Below are 20,816 nucleotides of genomic sequence, written 5' to 3' on the forward strand. Positions count from 1 at the left end.
AAATGTCGCAGCCATTCACACTCCATTTCCTGTATGAGGATCCTGGTTTCTCAACATCTTTGCCACACTTGTCTCCTTATAACTCAAAGACTATCCAATCTCCATTCTTCTTTTAGTGAAAATGATCTTAGTTGCAAGAGCTCCAGTGTCATCTAGTCATTGACTGATACTCTTTTTTCTCTTAAACTGGTCTCAAGTTAGAGTACAAATTTAATTCAAAAGGGCTTGGGTCCCAATTCTAACTTTTAGCTGTCATCTACCAAAATGTAAACCAAGATGTGACAAGCTTCAAAAACAGAAACCAAGTTCCTAATTTATATTACAGTTAGTTATAGCATGTTTTCATCTATAGTTGCAGTATCCAAAACAGTAGTTATTAGCAACATGTGGCTCTTTAGATTAACTAAAATTAAAAATTTATATTCTTAGTTGCACTAGCCACATTTAAAGTGTTCAACAGCTGCCCGTGGCTTATGGCTACTGTACTGGGTAGTGCAAATATAGAACTTTCCATCACTGCACAAAATTCTGTTGAACAGCACTACTCTAAAACATAAAGCTTTTTGGGCAAAGGAACTGTGACTTTTTAATCTTGTCTATCCCAATAGCACATTGTAGATACTCAATAAAAGAGTTGATAAATGAAACCACTGAAGTAAAAGAAGGCAGGAAAAAAGTTTATTTTTTAGATGACACAGCCCAGGTGCTTTTGGAAACTTTAACTCAGTCATATCTATAAAGAACATACAGTCATTTCATCATACAAGTTACTCCACTTTGAATACCCCTACTTTAAGGTTAAAAAACCATTTTAAAGGTTTTGTCTTGTTTCTAAGGAAGATGAGTCAATATGCTTATTAAAACAATCTTTTGCAGCACTGAGTACATCATAAGTAGTTTATTAGTTTTCTTCATCAATAACTTAAAGGTAAAACCTAAGGAATTAAAAATTTTATTATCAGAACTGCATAGCAAAACCATGTCCAAATGATAGACATACAAAATAATGTGTAGATTAAGGCAATCTGTAAAACATTTATAAATCCAATTTTAAAGCAAAACAACTATGGCAGGAGAGATACTAAACGACTTCCAGGTTAACAAGGTTTCATTTTATTTTGAAAAATGACAATGCAACGAAGCTGCCAGATGTTCAGGCAGCACATCTTAGTATCGCTTATCCAGTGACAACAACTGCTGAATCATTTAGTTGTTTGGAATTATTTAGGCCAAATTCAGTCTTTGTATGTGGCACTCGGCCATCCTAAATTGAAAGTTCAAATGCCTCGAAGGAGATATAGCTTAGTTTAGTTTTTATTTATGCTACTATTCCACAATGACACACTACTGCTAAGGGAGTAATTTTACAGCTCTAATAACTCTTGTTACAGGGTAATGGGCTTGATGAGAAACTACAAAAAGGCCGCAGATCATGCACAAACTAAATGAATGTTAAAGGACATTTTAACTGGCAATTTTCAATTCTGTTTATTTAAGTCTTTGACAATTATTTCCTTTTTTTTTTTTTAATCACGTTTGAAATCATTGGTGATACCACTTTCAAGCACATGCTTTATCAAAGTAAATGGCATGGAGAAGCATCAAATCCATTAACTAAAAATAATACCTTACACATACATAGCATTTTACGGTCTCTGAAGCAACTCCACACACTCTTGTTTTATTTTATTCCTCACAACAGCCCTGTGAGGTAGGCTAAAAAGATTGTAATTTTATAGGCAAGGCAATGGAGATAAAGAAGACAAATGACTTATACAGAAGTCATAAATTTAGTACATGGTAAAGCTAAGGTTATTAATTTTAAGTACTTTAAAAGAGATGAAGCAAAAATCTTTTTTATATCATATCCAGAGATTTTAAAGACTAGTGGTTTTTAATATAATTTCAAAAATTTAGCTATTATGTATCTTACAGTATGAACTAGTTATAAATTTGATTTTAAAGGTAAATTAGACTCATTGCTTTGGTACCTCAGAGATACTGGAAATGTTTAAAAAAAAAATGCATTCCATAAGCCTTTGCTCTCCGAAAAGTTCTAATACTAATAAAGATGCCTTTACCAATCACTTACAGTTTGACTTATTTAAAATTGGTGTATACTAAATAAGCTCCAAACCAAAATAAACACATTCACCTACCTTCTGCCTACATACTATGAAATCCTCTACATGTCCATTCTCAAGGACCCACTTATATAGAACAGGTGTCATTAAGAAAACATATCTGTTTAAACTAACATAGCTTAAATCATTTTGAATCAAAAATTAGTACCTTATACTGACCCAGAAATAACAAATACTGTTTTAGTTTAATAACTGGGTAGTCTGAAGAGAAAAGTACCATGGCAATTTCTGGTCTTTATGTATAAGCCAATATTCCCTTATACCTGGTATGTTCAACAATCTCTTTTTGATGAAAACAATATACAACGAATGTTATCCATATAAACTCTAACTTACTCAAAATTCTTAGGAGTATTTAGGTTAAATCAAATATTCCAGGTAACAAAATCATATGTGACATATCAAGATTATAAATATCTTTAGAATGTGAATACTGTAAGATACACATAAAACTAAAACTATTCTGAATATGAGGTAATCTTTCTGTGATGATTAAGAAAACACTCATGATCTCTTATAATGTTCCAGTGCCCACATTATGAAATGTCAATTTTGGTTAAAAATAACTGAAATAACTTACCGTTACCTGGATGCTTAGTAAACTTATGCTGGCCATATACTTCCCTAAAAGAGTACATCCAGTATAAAAATAAAATCAATGAAGAAAACGTTTCCAAACCCAATTTTAGGTGACTGTATAAAGTGAACCACATTATATTCAGTTCATTAGAATTTTTTTTTTAACAAACTATAACAAATTCACTCTTTTAAACTTCTGACCTACTAGCAAACATTATTTTTAAGATGCAAACTTTATTACACTACTCAACAGCAGCAAAACTATCCACACAATTAATCAAACTTCACTGATTTGAGAAATCTGAATAGAAACTACCATATTTTTACACAAATAACGTGCGTGGTATACTTTTTTGCCAACCATGCAACCCCCTTGTGCATTATTAAGCGTGCTACGTGTGCTATACGTGTATGCATGTTATTTACATTGGCACGTTATTTGTGAAGATAACGGTAATTAAATTTTGACTGCCACACCAGACACTCAAATATTCGTATGAATTAACCATGAATGAACACTGCTCTAACATTTTTGTCTTCAGAATTATTAAATGTATTTATGAACTGAAAACATAGTTCCAAATTTTTTTTAAATATGGCATCAGATATTCTAGAATAAGAAGTCTACATTCTATATTCTTCGAAATAAACATTTTCCATATATATCCTTTTCCAAACTTTTTTCCCAATTGTTCCAAAAGAAACAATTAAAAATACATAAATAACTATAATTTTATGGAAAAAGTATATAGGGAAAAACTAATTATTCTAGGTAGGTCATAACATAGATTATCAGCCTAATAAAAAGGTTTCATTACAAATATTTCCATGTATTATTTATACCACCAAGGACCAGCTTCAAAAAATCTAATCATACATGATACCATTCATGCTTTAATTTTATAAATGAGTAAACAAAAGCAAACCAATATGTCTCTTTAGATGAAAACATGAGGAAAAATTACTGTTTGCAGAATAGAGTAAGCAGGCCAAGTCCCCAACTGTACGGTAGTTCATGTTTGTCAAAATAGTATAGATGCCATCAATTAAATCCATGTTCAGATAGCTATGCCCCTAATACTTTCACTTTGTTTACTAACGTAACTCCTGGAACATACAAAGAATCACTGTGTGTTAATTCACTAGATGCATTCAGTTATGAAATGCTTGGTATATGTATATACCAAGTTAAAGACATGGTTAGTCCAAAAAGTCAAAATGAATTATAAAAAATTCTTTTTCTAAAGTGCTTAAAGCAGCTCCTTCATTTCCTAATGCAGTTTACTAAAACTGGTTTGGAATTCAACTGTTAAAAGAGAAATGCAATACTAAATGTATGTTTTAATCAAACATATTTTACACCTGTCATACATCCATTACAGTCAACCTCTCACGCATTTCCTTATAGAAAGCAATCATGTTTGACCTGGCAAAACAAAGAGTAAATAAAGCAATAAAAAATACTTTAAAGGGTTGATCAACTTTTTACAATGTATGAAATTCAGCAAAAGAGCCCAATACTTTTAAATTTAATTCAAATGTAAATGAGAATGTTATGTATTATCATCAAGTTAATAGCTACCTTATTTGGAGACTATTTAAATAGGCACTATAATTGATTATTTTCTAGTTTAAAAATGAGGGTGGCAACTTTCATTAGTTTAACTTAACAGCAAATTCACTTAAAACAAAACAAAACAAAACAAAAAAAACCTACACATTCTGTTCTCTAGAGAACTTTAAGGAGAAGCATAGGAAGAGAAAAACCTCAGATTCTTATTGTGAAGTAATAATAGTATAATTTAATATTAAGGATCATATGTGATGAGAACGTGGAGTCTGGATTTACTAACTTCATATTTATTAGTACAAACTTCTGAGAAACAAAACCTCCCTAGTGAGATTAATATATTTTCCAAATGAATATTAGAAAAACCCATATATGCAGTCTCAAATGATGGCATGAGCACAGGAAAGAATCAAATGCACCTCTCCAGCCCCTGATTAATTATTTTCCCCATCCCCCTGCAATAGAAGGCCCTCACCAGTATAACATAATGCTTTCTGCCTTAAATATCAGTTGACACTGCATAGGGCATGGGGCAAGAGCATGCTTAGAGGAAGAAGGCACTGAATTAATCAGAAGACACATTTATAATATATAAGACATAATCATAAAAATTTTATACAAGAGCTTCTGGCTTTTTCTGTCATGTTTGCTAAAGTAAACTGTGTAGCTGGTTCACATAAAGCAACTCGACCGCTAAATTACTATTTCAAGTTTGAGTCTATAGAAAAGGGATTATAAAATCCTGCTTCTTTAGGTCCTGGAATAATCCCACTATAGGGAACAGAACATATGAAAATTTGTTTCAAAATTCTCTATGAGGAATAAAAATGAAAATTATATTTGAGAATGAAAAGAATACGTACGGGCATATTTTATTCTCTAAACTTCCTTATAGTCTTTAAAGTTACCAATGTATCATCAGAAAATAGTGAAGATAAAAATTTTCTCTGGAAAAATAATACTCCAGTTCAAATAAAGTTTCTCATTTAGATTTGTTTTACCAATAGAACATAACATTCTATCAGTAAGCAGTAAACTTGAAGAGAGAATGAGCTATATTCTACAAGTCTTTCTGTAGAAAGCAACTCAAATACAAGCAGCAATAGTCACTTCTTGGAAAAAGGTTGTCATAGCACAAGACATTTGATATGAAAATCACAGAAAGTCAAGGAGAATAATTAAAAGATTAAAAAATAAAGGAAAATAAAAATTCAGACATCTTAAAAGTGCTCATGGAATTCTTAAATACTGTAATCACAACTTTTTGTTTGGTTTAAACGACTTGGGCTACAAATTTTAACCCACTTTTTAAGAATAGATATGTTCTGCTCAATAACTACAGGTTTTACTCATAGTTTAACACATTTTCCCCTAGTTTGTGGAAGATTATTCTGTGTTGATTGGTGGAAGAATCATACCCCTTTTCAAAGCAAGTGAATGCAGCAGAAGACGGGAGAGGAAAATAACCTCTGGATAGTTATGTTTGAAAAATCCATGTGCCAATTCAGTCAGGGAAATGTAGATTTTTTTTTCAAAACAACTCTTTAAACAATTTCATATCTTATTAAAAAGCAGATATAAATTACTTCAGTAAAGAATACTTTTAAGCACCTCACTTTATAACCTACCCTTCTTAGACAAAAAGTGAACAGGGTAGGTTTTTCTACCCTCCATGTAACTTTAATAAAATTTCACCCCTACTAAAAAGGTTAAAAATCAGTATAATTATTATCAGTTCTTACCAAATTTAATTGGAAATTTTATCAAAGACGACTATTAAAAGTGGGATTAAACTAGGCAACAAAGTCAGAAAATATAAGGCTTAAAAAAAATCTTACCCATCATCCAAAGTGACTGAATGAAAAGTCTAATTAAGCAGGGTAACATATAAAGAATATCCTCTAGTCACTGCATTAGTACAACAGGTGTAGAACTGAAATTTGGGTGATCCTGGTGGCACAGTGGTTAAGTGCTCAGCTGCTAACTGAAAGGTTGGTGGCTTGAACCCACCAGCTGCTCCGCAGGAGAAAGATGTAGCAGTCCGCTTCCCTAAAGATTACAGACTTGGAAACCCTGCAGGGCAGTTCTACTTTGTTCTATAGGGTTGCTATGATTCGGAATCGACTCAACAGCAATGGGTTTAAGCTATTATCCCTAGAAACTCCCCCTATCTATTCTCTATTTTGAGTTATAACCATAAGGGAAATATTACACTATTTTGGAAAAGAGAAAATGATATACAATGTAGTCAACAAACAAGGGAGATAATTTAGCAAAACTCAACAAATTTATAAAACGGGAAAAATAAACCATTATAAGAAAACCTTTATAGCATCCCCAAGCAATGGTATCAATTTCTGAAAAACCTTAATGGACAGTATATTTTTAAAGCTTCAGTGTAAGAACTAAATAATAGGTAATAATGAGATTAAAAAAAGAGAGAGGGAGAGAGAGAGAAAGCATAGAGAAAAAAAGGTAAGGTTTAAAAGCTTTCCACCCCAGGTTCTACAGTTGCCATCTGTAATTAAAATAGTAGAAGATCAAAAAAAAAAAACAAAAATCCAAGAAACACAAAAATGAGTTTCTATATAAAAATTTAAACACTGCCTTTCTTCTTATTCTTCGAAATGTCAGTTTCTCACTCGGTATCTGCTTGCTTCTATGAAATTGCACAGTAAGTTTCTGCAAATGCTTCATATTAGATGTATAATGCTAACAGACTCCAGGCCTTAAAGCAAAAGGTAGCAAACCTGATATGCACCACTCACAAATTCCTGTGATTTGTAACTGCACAGAAGTCTCCCAATCAAAACGGGGGTTAATATATTGAGTAGGCATTACTGAGTAATATTGTTCAGGCTGCTAGCTGAACCAGTCATTCCATTTTCACTTTTCTGAAGTGTTCTAACAGCACTTGGAACCTGCATCCCAGTATTCAAAGAAAGTCCACCACACCAAACCTAAGAAAAGACAAAAACAGAGCTTCAATCAGATTTCAAATCAAATTAGAGCTTCAAGGATCCTTCACATTTCCATTTGAAAGGCAAAATGTTACATACATGGACATCAATAAGTTCCAAACTGATAACCTTCATATCTGAGCTGAGGGGAAGTGGAAAGGCTAACCCAGATTCTTTGAGAACCACAGAGGCCAGAGGAAGTTTTTGTGGGAGCATAACTCACTGGAACTACACAAAAGAGAGGAAACTCAAAGCTGTGGAAACTTAGAGAATCCAATCTAGTCAAAAGATATTGGCTATCATTACTGATCCTATTCTTCATAACCAAAAAACAACTCAAAGAACCAACTTCCTTATCCCAATTATTGCTTCAGGTTTTGATAATCAGGTGTCCTCTGAGACTATATGAATCAAAGACCTGTCTGTAGACAGAGTAAAATCCATTACAATTGCTATTATTCCCTAACTTGTTAACAATAAGAACGCTTATAATTCTTTAAGAAAGACTTCTAAGAAAAATGTGAATGTATATACTGATGAACTTGCCAGGTTCCATTAACTACTATAAATGTGGATAAGTTTATAAAAAAATAAATTGCTTTGCTTGTGAATTTGGAACAAAGTCAAGAGAATTAAAATATGAAAAGATAACATCAAATGCCATGTAAGTAGCAGGCACAGCTTAAAGCAAGGGAGATTCTAGAAATGGTTTAGTATTCCCACCTTCAATTATATCCTTAAGTGTTCAACATTTACTAAACAACTGGAGTATTGTAACAAAAACCAACAGATCTGTGAAATTTATAACTATAGAATTAACATTCTAAATTTTCAAAACTAACAGGTTCAGTAATAACTCCTAAAATACATAAGCAACCCTCTGATTTTATAACTACTACCTTACTTTTTTTGGAAATTAAGCAATTCAGAAAAAATTTACTCAAAATATCTAGCACAACAGTACAAAGGCAAATCAATAAAGGACAGTTTCCAACAAATGGTACTGGAATAAATGGACATCCATATGTAAAAAAAATGAACTTTAAACCATACCTCATATCATATGAAAAATTATCACAAAATGAATCACAGACATAAATGTAAAACCTAAACTGAATCTCTATGCTCTCAAGATAGGCAAAGCATAATCCATGAGAGAAAAAAAAAATCAATAAACTAGACTTTATCCAGATGAAAAAGTTTATCTCTTCGAAAGACTGTTCAGAAAATGAAAAAGCAAGCCACAGACTAGGAGAAAATATTTGCAAAACAAATATCTGATAAAGGACTCATATCTAGAATATACAAAGAACTCTTAAAATTGAATAATAACCCAGTAAAAAATAGGCAAAAAGATTTTAACAGATAGTTCACCAAAAAAAATTATACAAATGACAACAAGTTCACGAAAAGATGCTCAACATCATTAGTCATCAGAAAAATAAAAATGAAAGCCACAATGAAATACCACTATGTACCTATTAAAATGGCTTTACAACAGCAACAAACTCTCATAATACCAAGTAATGGCAAGGATGTGGTGAACTCTCATAAACTGCTGACAGAAATGCAAAATCGTACAGCCATTTTGGAAAATAGTTAGGCAGTTTCTTATACACATTCACTTAACTATATGATCTAGCAATCCCACTCCTAGGTAGTTACCCAAAAGAAATGAAAACTTATGGTCAAACAAAAACCTGTATGTGAATGTTTATAGCAGTTTTATTAATAATCACCCAGAACTGGAGACAATTCAAATGTCCTTCAACTAGTGAATGGGTGAATAAACGTGGTACATACGTATATGGAACACTGTTGTTGTAGTGTACCATCGAGTCGATTCCGACTCATATCAACCAGATATGGCAGAGTATAACTGCCCCATAGCGTCCTAGGCTGTAATCTTTACCGAGCAGCTGGTGGGTTCAAATCATCAACCTTTCGGTTAGCAGCTGAGTATGGAACACTACTCAGAAACAAAAAGGTGAAGGTACAACAACACGGATGAATGTCAAATACTATAGAATATTTTTATGTAGTAGCATTTAGTTTACTTAATAAAATATATCAAAAATATACAGTCTATCACAGATATGGATTAAGGTAGATTAGGGAAAAGGAGAGATATGTGAAGAAAAAATAAGAGCCTCTGCCTCCTTAACTATACAGCACAGATTATTCTCATTAGTTGTCAAACCAAATTAAATGTAAAGTAGGTACTAACCATGAAACCAGGAAGCACTGGCTGAGTAAATTTTGTCTTAAAAGAATACAACAATTGTTTTGAGCTTGCATCATAGAAAGAAAGCTGACCTAAAGAAAGACAAAAAAAAGCCTTATTTATTATACAAAAAAACATGACATTTAATGAAGACTAAGACATAATCATGCATAACAGTATAACTAATTGCACATTTTGTCATTAATTTTTTGTTAAAAATTATAAGGAATGGACTTAATAATTCTCACTTGAAAATCAGTAATAAGCATGTTGTAAGAAAAAGCCCAGATCCAGTTTCTATCTACCTGGTTTCTAAGACCCTCCATAATCTGGCATTATTCTACCTATTCAACTAGAAACTATTCTTTATCGTTGGTTTCATTAGCCCAGTAAAAACCAAGACTATTCCTTTTTCCTTACTTTTACTATAACCAGTCTCTTTACCCAAATCCCACCATCATTTAAAGTTTACTCTATTAACCTTGTCTTCTAACTACTTGAGGCCATATCCGTTACTCCAGCCTTTGAAATCATATTATAGTCATCACTGCTTAAGCCTTGTTAGTTTTTAAAATCCTCTGACAGTTTCTTTCAAAAGGATCATGCCACTAAAATAACTCTCTCTGATCTTCTAATTGTCCAACCTAATAGCCTCCCTATATCTGTTCTCCCTTCTTAAAAGTCTTCAACCATGGCTATTCTCTTGGTTTTTATCCTAACCCTGAGGATATCTTCTGCCTCTTCCTTTCTCCCCTATGCAAAATGTCAATGCTTTGTCTAGGCCCTCTCCTCTACTCTACAATGTTCCCTAAATAAATCAACTGCCACCAAATAGGGAGGAAGAGAAAAACTAATATTTATGTTTACTAATAAAGCACTGGGTGCTTTACATACATTACCTCAAAACAGTAAGCAACCTACATGTGGTCACAAGGCTAGCAAATAGCAGAGCAGGAGTGCTTAATTACATTATTCCGTGCAATCTCCAGTAGCTACTCTGTGAGACTGTCTCAAATATTTAGCTTCAGCTCTACTTCTGAGTTCTGAACCTGAATTTCTAAATGCTTGCCAAACATGCCACGTGGTTGGTGGGCTGGCATCTCATTCTTCCCCAGGACTCTCTACATTCTCTATCCTGTCGATGGCACCACCATCCTATTGACCACACTGGCTGGAACCTTACAGAGTTATCTTCAATTCATCTTTGGCTCTTGCCTCAATTCATATTTAGTTACACAGTCCTATGAATTCTACTTTTATACCATCAAATCCATTCTTCCTCTTGATTCCCCACAGCTTGGGAGCTCTTACCAATCACTCAACACTTATTGAGGGCTTACTACGTAACAAAACCTTTCTAGGCAGTGAAGATACAATAGTTAACAAAAGGGACAAAGTTCTGCCCTACACTGCTGAAAGACTTACCTACTGAAAAGTCTTATGCTATGTATGCCTCCAATGTCTTCCACCTTTAACCATTTACTCTGACTAAAGTTTGTAAAATTAGATTCTCATCATATGTATAGTTTTCTAAAACCTGCAGAAGCCCCTCCCCCCATGACTTTTGAATAAAGACCAGTCTATTATACTTATTCAAGGCCCTCAGAATCTGATGCCAGATTCTTTTTACATAACTCCCCTTCTTGAAACCTATGTTCTAGGTTAACTTCTCATGAACCTTTGAGGAATCACAGGGTATGTATGGGAAAGGAGACAGAAGAAAGAAGATAAACAAATGGTGGCTCGATAATCAAAAAAGAAAAAAATAATGTATACTAATACATTTGCCATCTATCCTGAGGAAAACTGTTTTTAACAGTTTTCAAGGTGAACAGGTAAAAAAGAATGCAGCAAAACTGGCATGTCATCACTAAAAATAAATCAAGCCAAAATTGTTTTCTTTTTCATTTGAGTAGGTAGGTTTGTAGTTCATGGAATTATCTCACCATAATGTTACTTAAAATGGTAAATTTTAGCAGAAGATGGACTCGGATGTGGTTATACAACAGTAACCTAGGTCACTGTTATTTTTACGATTTATTATTAGCCTCAAGAGTCAACGTGGAGAGAAGCATCTAGGGAATTACTTTTGTTCTTTAACGCAATACTTTGTCATCTTCAAAAATTGATACATTATTTACATTGACAGTAGAGAAGATATTTATCAAATAAGATCCAAAGAGCTCAAAGCTTAAAGAAATTTTGCAAAAGATAAATATCAAGTTAATATTTAGATAATTTTAAAAGGAGGGGAAGCTTGGCCAAACGCATTAAGATGAAACTTAAAAGAAAGATACATGTAATATTCTTGAGTTTAAAAACAACAAAAATAACCCTATGGTGCCTAACATAAGAGGAAAAGAATCTGATAGAAGTCCACGAAAAAAAGATCTGGTGGATCAGGTGGCTACAAGCTCAAAATAGGTCAACAATGCTATCAAGTCATATTACTAAACATAGCATTGCCAAATCACTGTTGTCCTCTGCTGGGCAGAGGTTTTATTGTCTACTCTAAGAACCAATCTTTAAGAAACAAACTGGCAAAACAGTATACAACCATATGAGATTATAAGCATTTGGAAAATCAAATTGTAAGAGGAACAACTAATGGAACAGAGAAGCAATGTCAATAGTTTTTAAATAATAATGATATCCATGTGAATTAGGGTTAGGGAGCATAGGATTATTCTGTTTCCTCAAGGGAGAAAATTTAAGAGCAACACGACCAGAAGTTATAGGGAGACAAACTGAGTCAATTTAAGAAAAATCTTCTAACCAAAACCTGTCTAACAATGAAACAGGCTTCCTTCTAAGACAAACTTCACATACAAGAAAAAAAAAAGCAGAACAGTGGTGACCATCTGCAGAGACAGTGAACTACTGAGTATATACTGGGTAGCAGAGAGACTAGGTAATTTCTAAGGTCTACCCCATTTTGAAAACTCTGATTCCACTACTCTTTACAGATGATAAAACAAGGTAAGGAATGGATTAAAATGGGCAAAAGAAAACAGTGCTAAAGACTAAAATTAGCCTTTCAGATTTACTTACTTTCTTTCAGATTTACTTAGTACTATAGATGAGTGCTTTTGTAGGGCTCTAAGTAGCCATCTCACACTCTTCCAGCCAATTCTTGAACGGAAATTATGTTTGTGATCAAACCCTTAGTCGGTCAAAACACACTTACCATAATACTAATGGAATCTATGCATAGATGATTACCAATGAAAAGTGCTGAAACACAAGTAACTATGATCAAATATTTGTCTTAAGAGAAAATAAGTAAACTTACCTCCATCAAAATCACAAAATACACCTATTTTCTCAGGAACAGTAACATCCAAGGCTTTGACTTTATTATTATGCTTTGCTGCAAATGTGTTTTGTAGCCAGTTGTTGATATGGATACACCAACTAGTGTTTGTCTTTCCCAGTTGGTCAAATTTCCCCAAAGTTTTGTACGCTACTCCCACACTGTAGGATTTACAATCTTTCTGGGCCTTCACCTCCCAATAATGTTGTCCGCTTTCAATAGCAGTGTCTCCTACAAAAGACCCGAAACACAGATTTGACTATCTCTTCCAAGTAAAATTCCTTAGTCCAAAAAACCAAACCCACTGCCATCAAGTCAATTCCAACTCTCAGTGACCCTACAGGACAGATTAGAACTGCCCCATAGGGTTTCCAAGACTGTAATCCTTATGGCAGTAGATTGCCACATCTTTCTTCCACGGAGTGGCTGGTGGGTTCAAACCGTTGACTTTTCAGTTAGCAGCCAGACGCTTAACCACTGCACCACCAGGGCTCCTTAAAACTCCTTACTAGTTATAGATTTTCATCTACACGTGTCCCATAAAACAGCATAAAAAGTTGACTAAGTACTCTTTTTACAAGAATAAGCATATTAGTACACAGAAATTAAACGCAGAGTACCCACTATAACTTTACTTTTATATTTATTACTACTTTTTCTCAATATAAAATGCTTCAGATTTTTTCTTCTTTATTATCCTCTAAAGGCTTACGTACATAGAGAAAGCACTGCATAAAGCTGGAAGAAGATTTTTAAAAGTAGCAAATATAAGACAATTTAAAAACTCCCCAGTGTAATTAGACTTCAACAAGAGAAACTTCTGCAAATATTCTTTCAATACACAGGCAGCCACTCCAGCTCTAAGCAAGTGGAAAGCCCACTAGGGTGAGTGTGATGCCTTTAGTCTGAGGTAATGAAGAACTATTTTGCTTTATCCTACCCAGCACTGTGTATGATTCCCCAGTAAAACGATCTCTGCTGCCTCTTACTGCTGGTGGTCTGGAACCTACAGATGTCCGTTTGGGGGATGGTGTACCACTTCTATATAAACAGGAACAAAAAGAAAAACACATATTCTATGATGTGTTTCATACACTAAAATAACAAATTATAAAAGGAATCTTTTAAAAGATCTATAATTATGTTTCAGAAATAGCACCATTTTATTTGATCTAAAGTATTACTAAAGATAGTTGTTGGATTATAAACACTCAAATATAAGAAACCATGAACACAAAAGCAGGCTGAAAGCACTAATGTCATGCAGACTGAGCAAGGCTTATAGAAAGAACACAGAGTTGAAATAAAAAGCAATGCTAAAATGAGACAAGACACGACTGAAGGGGAAAAAAAAAAGAAACTCAAAAGATAAAACAAGCGAAGGCAAAAACAGGCTCCTTCTTCTTATAATAATCACTAAATAATCTTTTTCAAAATCAGTAGGTACTTTTGTTGTGGATCTTTTCTTCTTAAAAAGAGAAAACAGTAATTGTACAAATCCATGCACAGGATAATGTCAAGTATTATAAGGCATTTCTCCTACTATAATGGGTAGGATCCAAGCTGACTCCCCTTACATCAAATTATATGACACAGTAGACTAAACAGTATAAGGCCTTTTACTAACTCTCAAAAACTCAAAATAGGTCATATCCCAAACATGTTTATAAAATAACATTTCAATTATATTGAATCACTGTATTTAAAAAAAAAAAAATTATTGTTAAGATTATCCTGAAATTATTACTTACAGGGAATGGGATACATTTCTATCTATATTCTCAACACTAATTAGAAATAAAAACACTTTTCCAATACAGTTGCACTAGAATTTTTTTCCTTAGGAAAGGTCAATTTAGTAGATTTTAATAGCTATCAACTGATACCAGAAAAGAAATCCCTGATGAGGGCAAGGCTAATATAAAGATATAATTTTAAAGTCATTTCACATGATTCAATGTACTGCATTCTGCATTATTTGGATGCTGTCTTGCTGTCAGATTGGACAGTTTCAAAGAAGTGAACAGTGAACTCAGGAACTACAACTTTCTATTTAAGTACAATGATAGTAAGTAGCTTAATTTTAAGTCTACAGCTGCAGCATTCCTACAATTTAGTTTTTCCCAAAGTTAAAAACTTTAATTTTAACTTTAAAAATTTTCCCCACATTACAATAAGTGTAGCTCTATTTTCATGTTTCTGTTGGAGGCAAACTGTCTTATAAGTGGTGATTTTCAAACCATGTTCCTGAGCCTAAGGGAATCCACAGATGCCACATAGGCTGCTTGCTGCAGGACACTGGGAGGAAGCATCACTTTAACCAGCTGTACTTTTCTCTTTTTAGATTAGGCTTCTGGAAAACATTTCATTTGAAGAAACCATTCTGTTGCTTTAAAAAAAAAGGTGTGAAAACTGTGCTACATGCAACATTAGAAAAACATGCAAAGTAAGGGGGTTAAAGGAAAAATTGTTCTAACATGGTTTATAAATTATAACAAAAAAGTTTTTAGGACTCCAGAACCCCTGTGCAATACTAAGACCTTAATATGATTTACAAAGTTATTCTCCAAAACGTCATTTGAAACTGATCATCTGACATGTAAATACGCTCTGCCCTAGAAGCAACAGGTGGGCACTCAGGATAGCTCGCGAAAGACTGAAAAAGTCACTGAAATATTATTGCACATTAATCTTCCTCCTTTCAAGTTAATTCAATTAACTGCAAATACTAGCAATTAATACAGAAATAAACATAGTTTTAATTGATCTTGAATGTCAGTGTGGAAATTAGTTTTGTAACTAGAGAAGGAAGATGGGGCACTAGCTCTTCATTATATTTAATTTCACTTCAAACCCCAAAGCTTTTTAGTATTGCTCTTACTATCCTTACACTTAACAGTCATGACTACGATTGCTTGTTAGCTGACAGATGGAGCAAAGAAAGTAAAAAAGATTTTGTTGTGAAGCCAAGAGTCAGATGAAGGGAGACCAGAGGGTAGAGCAGATGTGTGATTATGGGCGAAGAGGAATTAAAACAAGTCATGAAAGAGGAAGCCCAGTGGGGTAAACCAGTGGTTCTCAAACCTAGCTGCATGTCAGAATCACTTGGGGGAACTTTGAAAAATACAAATTACCAGCCCCCACCCCAGACTACCGAATCAGAATATCGGAGGGTGGAGTTCAGAAATATTTGTTTATTAATTACAAATCACAGGATTTTATACTCAGCTGGGCTGGGGAGCCAGAGGTTAAAAAAAACAACTCCCCTAACAAGCGGCAGGGTCAAAAAGGTGATGCAAAAGGCATTCTTATACAATCTACCCCTAGGCGCCCTCCATACTTAGTTGCTATGGCATGTGAAGAATTTGGCTGTGGGGCAGCTGAGGGAAGCGAAAAACTATTGGCAGGAACCACATTTTCTCATCTCTGAATCCTCAGTAGGTGTGCAATATCGAACTCAATGAATGACCCTAGCTGAGTAAACAGAAAAAGTGATGTTACCACCTAAGGACTTCCCATACCTTCCTGAATTACAGTCCTAAATTGGAGAAACACAAGCCTTTGGGATTTTGTAATAAACTGGTGGTTGTTAACTGAGAAAGTTCAACAGGATCAGAGTCAATCAGGAAACTTTTTCAAATACACTGAGATTTCAGCTCCTCAGTTGGCAGGCCAGGATGTCTGCTGGGATGGGACTTGCATCTTCCAGGTAAGTCAGGGCAATTAGAAATAAGAGAAGTAAGCAAGTAAGAGAAAAATCACGTGAATAAGCAGAAAATTTTCACTTAGCATTGCCTCAAAATATGCTGAGTTCTTTTGGTAACCAGAAAAAGAATTTTTTTTAAAAGAAAAAATTTGTAACTTACCAGTAATATAGAAATAAAGGGAAAGCATGGGGAAAAGAAAAACAGACATAACTATTGAGAATGACAGTTTAGTTTCAGAAAAAAGTTAAAGAGCACTCTTCCATTGCAGCATTCCAGTCTTCTGACCGTAAGTACATTTGTGCAAGTACAACAGCTTTTATTGTCTTATGTCACACATGTCCCTCCCCAGCCCCAACTCCTTCTTAAGGATACTTTGGTTACTGAACTATCTGAATTAAGGCCTTTTTTTGCTACCTCTAGTCTGGACTGTTTCACCAGCTTCCCAAATGATCTCTGCCACCCAATTCATCTTGTTCATTATTACCGGATAAACCTCTCATGTCCCTATTTCAAAATCTTTAAGTACTTCCGTACTTACTGCCTACAAACTACCTAGTTTGGCATTTCAAGGTTTTGTTTTGTTTTTTTTAATTCGGTCCCAAGCTGTCTTTCTAGTCTTCTCACCCCTACACAGCACTATACAGCTAAAGTACCAGTCAGTGTTCCTTAAATTCATTCCATCTGCCTCAGTGCCCTTCCTCTGGTTGCTCCCCCTCTCAACCACAAGTCCAAATGTCACACATTCTTCTACTTCCTGGAGAACCAGTTCAAATACCATTCCCTTAATGAAGGTCTTCCAGATCCTACCAGGCTAAATAACCCATCTAGGGAGTCCAGCTCCAGGTTAAGATCCTATGTGATCTTTCAGATCCAACCATATGCAGGCTTTACCCGGCTGCCTTCCCTACACTAGGCTTGGCACACAGCCAGCGCGCTGCAGTCTCTGGAGAGAGTTGTAGTCAAGGACTCAGTTCCCCACTCCTACCAGAGCCCCCCCACAACAGGCTGGCCATGCTCATAGGCAATCCTAGCCAAGGCACCACCATTCAGAGGTTTCCTTGTGTGCGTTTGTGGGTGGGTAGGCAGGGAGCTGAAGACACTTTCCTCCACTGTGACTCAGTACTTTTCCACTTGTAGTCCTCTGCCCACCCTACCAGCCCAAGTCCTCAGGTCTATAAAATGGCAGGGGCCTTTTGTGTGGGGATCCCTCCGCAGTGAGGTAATCCCCCATTTGCACTGATCCACCCAGTGCCATTCTTTGAGAAAAAATTGAACAATGGAGGAGCCAGCATCCTCTCTTTGTAGCCTCTTGATTACACTTTCACCAATCAAACCAAATCTACTGCCGTCAACCCTATAGGGTTTCCAAGGCTGTAAATCTTTACGGAAGCAGACTCACATCCTTCTCCCGGCCGAGTGGCTGGTGGGTTCAAAACCGCCTACCTTTCGATTCGCAGCCGACCACTTTAACCACTGCAACACCAGGGCTCCTTTACACTTTCACAGTAAGTGAATAAAGGCTTGATTGCTACATTCAGTTTGGATTTTTGTCCTAACTGACCACCTCAAAACCTGGCAGCTCTCACTATCTTCCCTCCTCTGAACGCTTGTATTCACACTTACCATTAGGCATAATCTATACCTTGCATTATTGCTACTGGTATATATATATATATATATATCATCTACATGAATTAGAGAAAATTTTTTGCAGGCAGGGACAGTGTTTATCCCTATAAATCCCACAGCCTCTAGCATGACATCCTGCACTCAACAACTGTTTATGGAAAGAATAAACATAAATAACATTCTAGAAATGGCCTACATACAAAATATCCTTAAAAGGAAAGGAAGAATGAAATAATATAACCTGAATGCTAACTACAAACAGTCTAAAAATCTCCAAGTGACCAAATCAAATTACACAGGCTCTAGTAAATCTAGCACCATTTTACAATTTATAGTACATTAACCACATAATCATTTTCACTAATAAAGAGCAAATAAACTGGAGAGAGAAGAAAAGAAGATAAATTTGAAAAGAGACTACAGAACATCTGGTTTCTGGTAAAGATGTGTAGTATCTTCAAATTAGCACATCATTACCTGTGCAATTTGAAATAATTCATCTTTATGGCATCGTCGTAATATAAGCATTGACCTTTATTTTTTATCCTTGATGCTTTTGAAACTGCAGGACTGTTACAAAATATAGAACACTTCAAATCTGCCTAGTGTCAAATACAAATAAAAGCAAAGCTATAATGTTAGATATACTGAGTACAGCACAACAAGAAAAATGCCAGCTATGAGTAAATGCAGAAAATATCAGGTGTGGGAAAATAATTCAAGGAAGACTTTAAAGCAGAGCTTATTGTTATCATATGCAATAAAATCCAAATAATATGCAGCACACTATAATGCTGTAAATTCAAAACATAAGCTACTGTACAGTCTACTCAGAGCAATAGTTTAGCTTATAAGGGCTGCTACAATGGCTTCCGCTTATTGGTTTAAAAAAAAATTAAAGTTATTCAGCCAAGTTAGATACGCTAAGTCCTAGAACTAGACAGACATAGATCATCACCTTGTATGTTTCTTCAGTGAAGTAACATGGACACTGTCAGATAAAAATAGGCAACTGTTAAAAAAGACTTTTATAACAAATTTAACAGCTTATAGTAAAATTAGACCAAAAGCCTGTTGGGGGAACTTTTTCGATTCACTGAGTAACTCATAGTGACATTTACCTTGATAATTTCAGTGTGAGCAAAAATTTCCTTTGTTAAAAAAGAGGCTCTCATACCTTGGTACTAACTAAATGAGTTCTGACAATAACAAAAGGTCCTCAGGTCTGCCTCTTCCATTCATAAGGTTGCTGATTAGGGCAAAACTCTGGGGTTGGATGTGCTAAAAGCTGTCATTCAGTAAAGACCTTCTGGTGAGACAGGCCATCTAAAAGTCTAAAATTCAATAATTATACTAGAAACTTTTCTCTAAGCAGTTCAAGTTGTTATAGACATAATGTTAAAGAAATGGGACACTGGAATAAAAATGGAAAAGTAAGAAGAGGATTAGGAAAGAAACTAAGAACAAAGTAGTAAAAATGTTAATGACAAATTCAAGTACTGATAAATGGTACTGTATTTTTCACTTTTATGTTTCTAACATACCATAGCTCATACTGAATAAGAATTTCATTGTACATTATTGTCAAATAAAATCAAGGTACAAAGAATTTGTCCAAATAGCTTTAATGAACTAGCTTACCTGCCCTTGTTCTCTTTTCCTTTAATTTTAGTTTCTTGACCTTTTCCTCCAGTAGGATCCCATTCTACACAGGTATCTTCAACTTTCAGGTTCAAATGGGATGACGAGTTATCCAAACTGAAGTTAAGTGCTATCCAAGACAACATTTCAAATTGTTTTTTTTTAAAGGAGCATACCAAGGAAAAAAAAGCATACCTCCACTTTCTGAAGCATAGCTTTCATCACCACATTATTTTCCTACTCAATTGATTAACACTGCATACAGAGAAAAAAGTTCAAATTCCTAATCCTAGCATTTAAAGCACTTGATGATAAGGCTGCAATTTACCATTGCTACCTTATTTCCCATTAGTCTTTGTTATATACCCTGTACTCCAATCAAATACAATTTACTTGTATGTCCACTGTTGTTTCTGCTATTCCTTCTGTCAGAATCTCTATCAGCACACAGTAACCTCAATTTACCGTTAACTGGATTATCAGTTGATTGCTATGACTAAGAAGGGGAAGCTAGTAGAATTAAAAATGAGGAGAATGTGATATGGCATAAAAAATTATACAGCCTGACACACATATATTTTCTCTGATGCTCTAATATTTAATAATTTCATACTTAAAGGCTCATTAGTTTCAAGTTAAGATAAGCAAAGAGAAACTGAGGCCATGATGTTACTGGGGCGATGATTGAAGGAACTGACCCAGCTGATAGAGCACAGAAGGGAAAAGGCCACTTCAATGGAAAAAAAACAAAACTATGCTTTCCAGATTATTTGATATTTGGGGGAACTACCAGCACTATACAAACTTATTGAGAACTGTTTAATTTAGGAAATCAGTAAAACCTTCTCCTTTTGAAAATTGAGGGTAAAATCATTTAAATTTATTGATTCAAGGCTAAGCAATGCAGTTTCTCCTACTTTAAAAGGCAATTCCCAGAATCTCTGTCTTAAGCAAGGTATCACTACTATGTAGTTACCAAGTAATCTGCTTCTGTTAGTTATATTTCCCTCCCAAAAGTTCAAATTTCTGGTAATTACTCAATGAAGGAA

The 20,816-nt window shown here is 34.6% G+C and overlaps 1 protein-coding gene across 1 annotated transcript in view; it reads right to left on the minus strand.

Annotated features, from left to right (window-relative positions):
- Positions 1-521: 521 nt before the first annotated feature.
- The window catches only part of FSD1L (fibronectin type III and SPRY domain containing 1 like), an 80,623-nt gene continuing 60,328 nt past the window's right edge, over positions 522-20,816 (minus strand). The window contains exons 9-14 of the mRNA XM_023727421.1: positions 19,768-19,897; positions 19,085-19,117; positions 13,731-13,831; positions 12,770-13,021; positions 9,481-9,569; positions 522-7,253 (exon numbers count right to left, since the gene is read on the minus strand). Of these exons, the coding sequence (XP_023583189.1) occupies positions 7,131-7,253; positions 9,481-9,569; positions 12,770-13,021; positions 13,731-13,831; positions 19,085-19,117; positions 19,768-19,897 (728 nt within the window). The 3' untranslated portion in view covers positions 522-7,130. The remainder of the gene's footprint in view (positions 7,254-9,480; positions 9,570-12,769; positions 13,022-13,730; positions 13,832-19,084; positions 19,118-19,767; positions 19,898-20,816) is intronic.

Source organism: Trichechus manatus, unplaced genomic scaffold (genome assembly GCF_000243295.1).
Source record: "Trichechus manatus latirostris isolate Lorelei unplaced genomic scaffold, TriManLat1.0 scaffold00016, whole genome shotgun sequence".
NCBI lineage: Eukaryota > Metazoa > Chordata > Mammalia > Sirenia > Trichechidae > Trichechus > Trichechus manatus.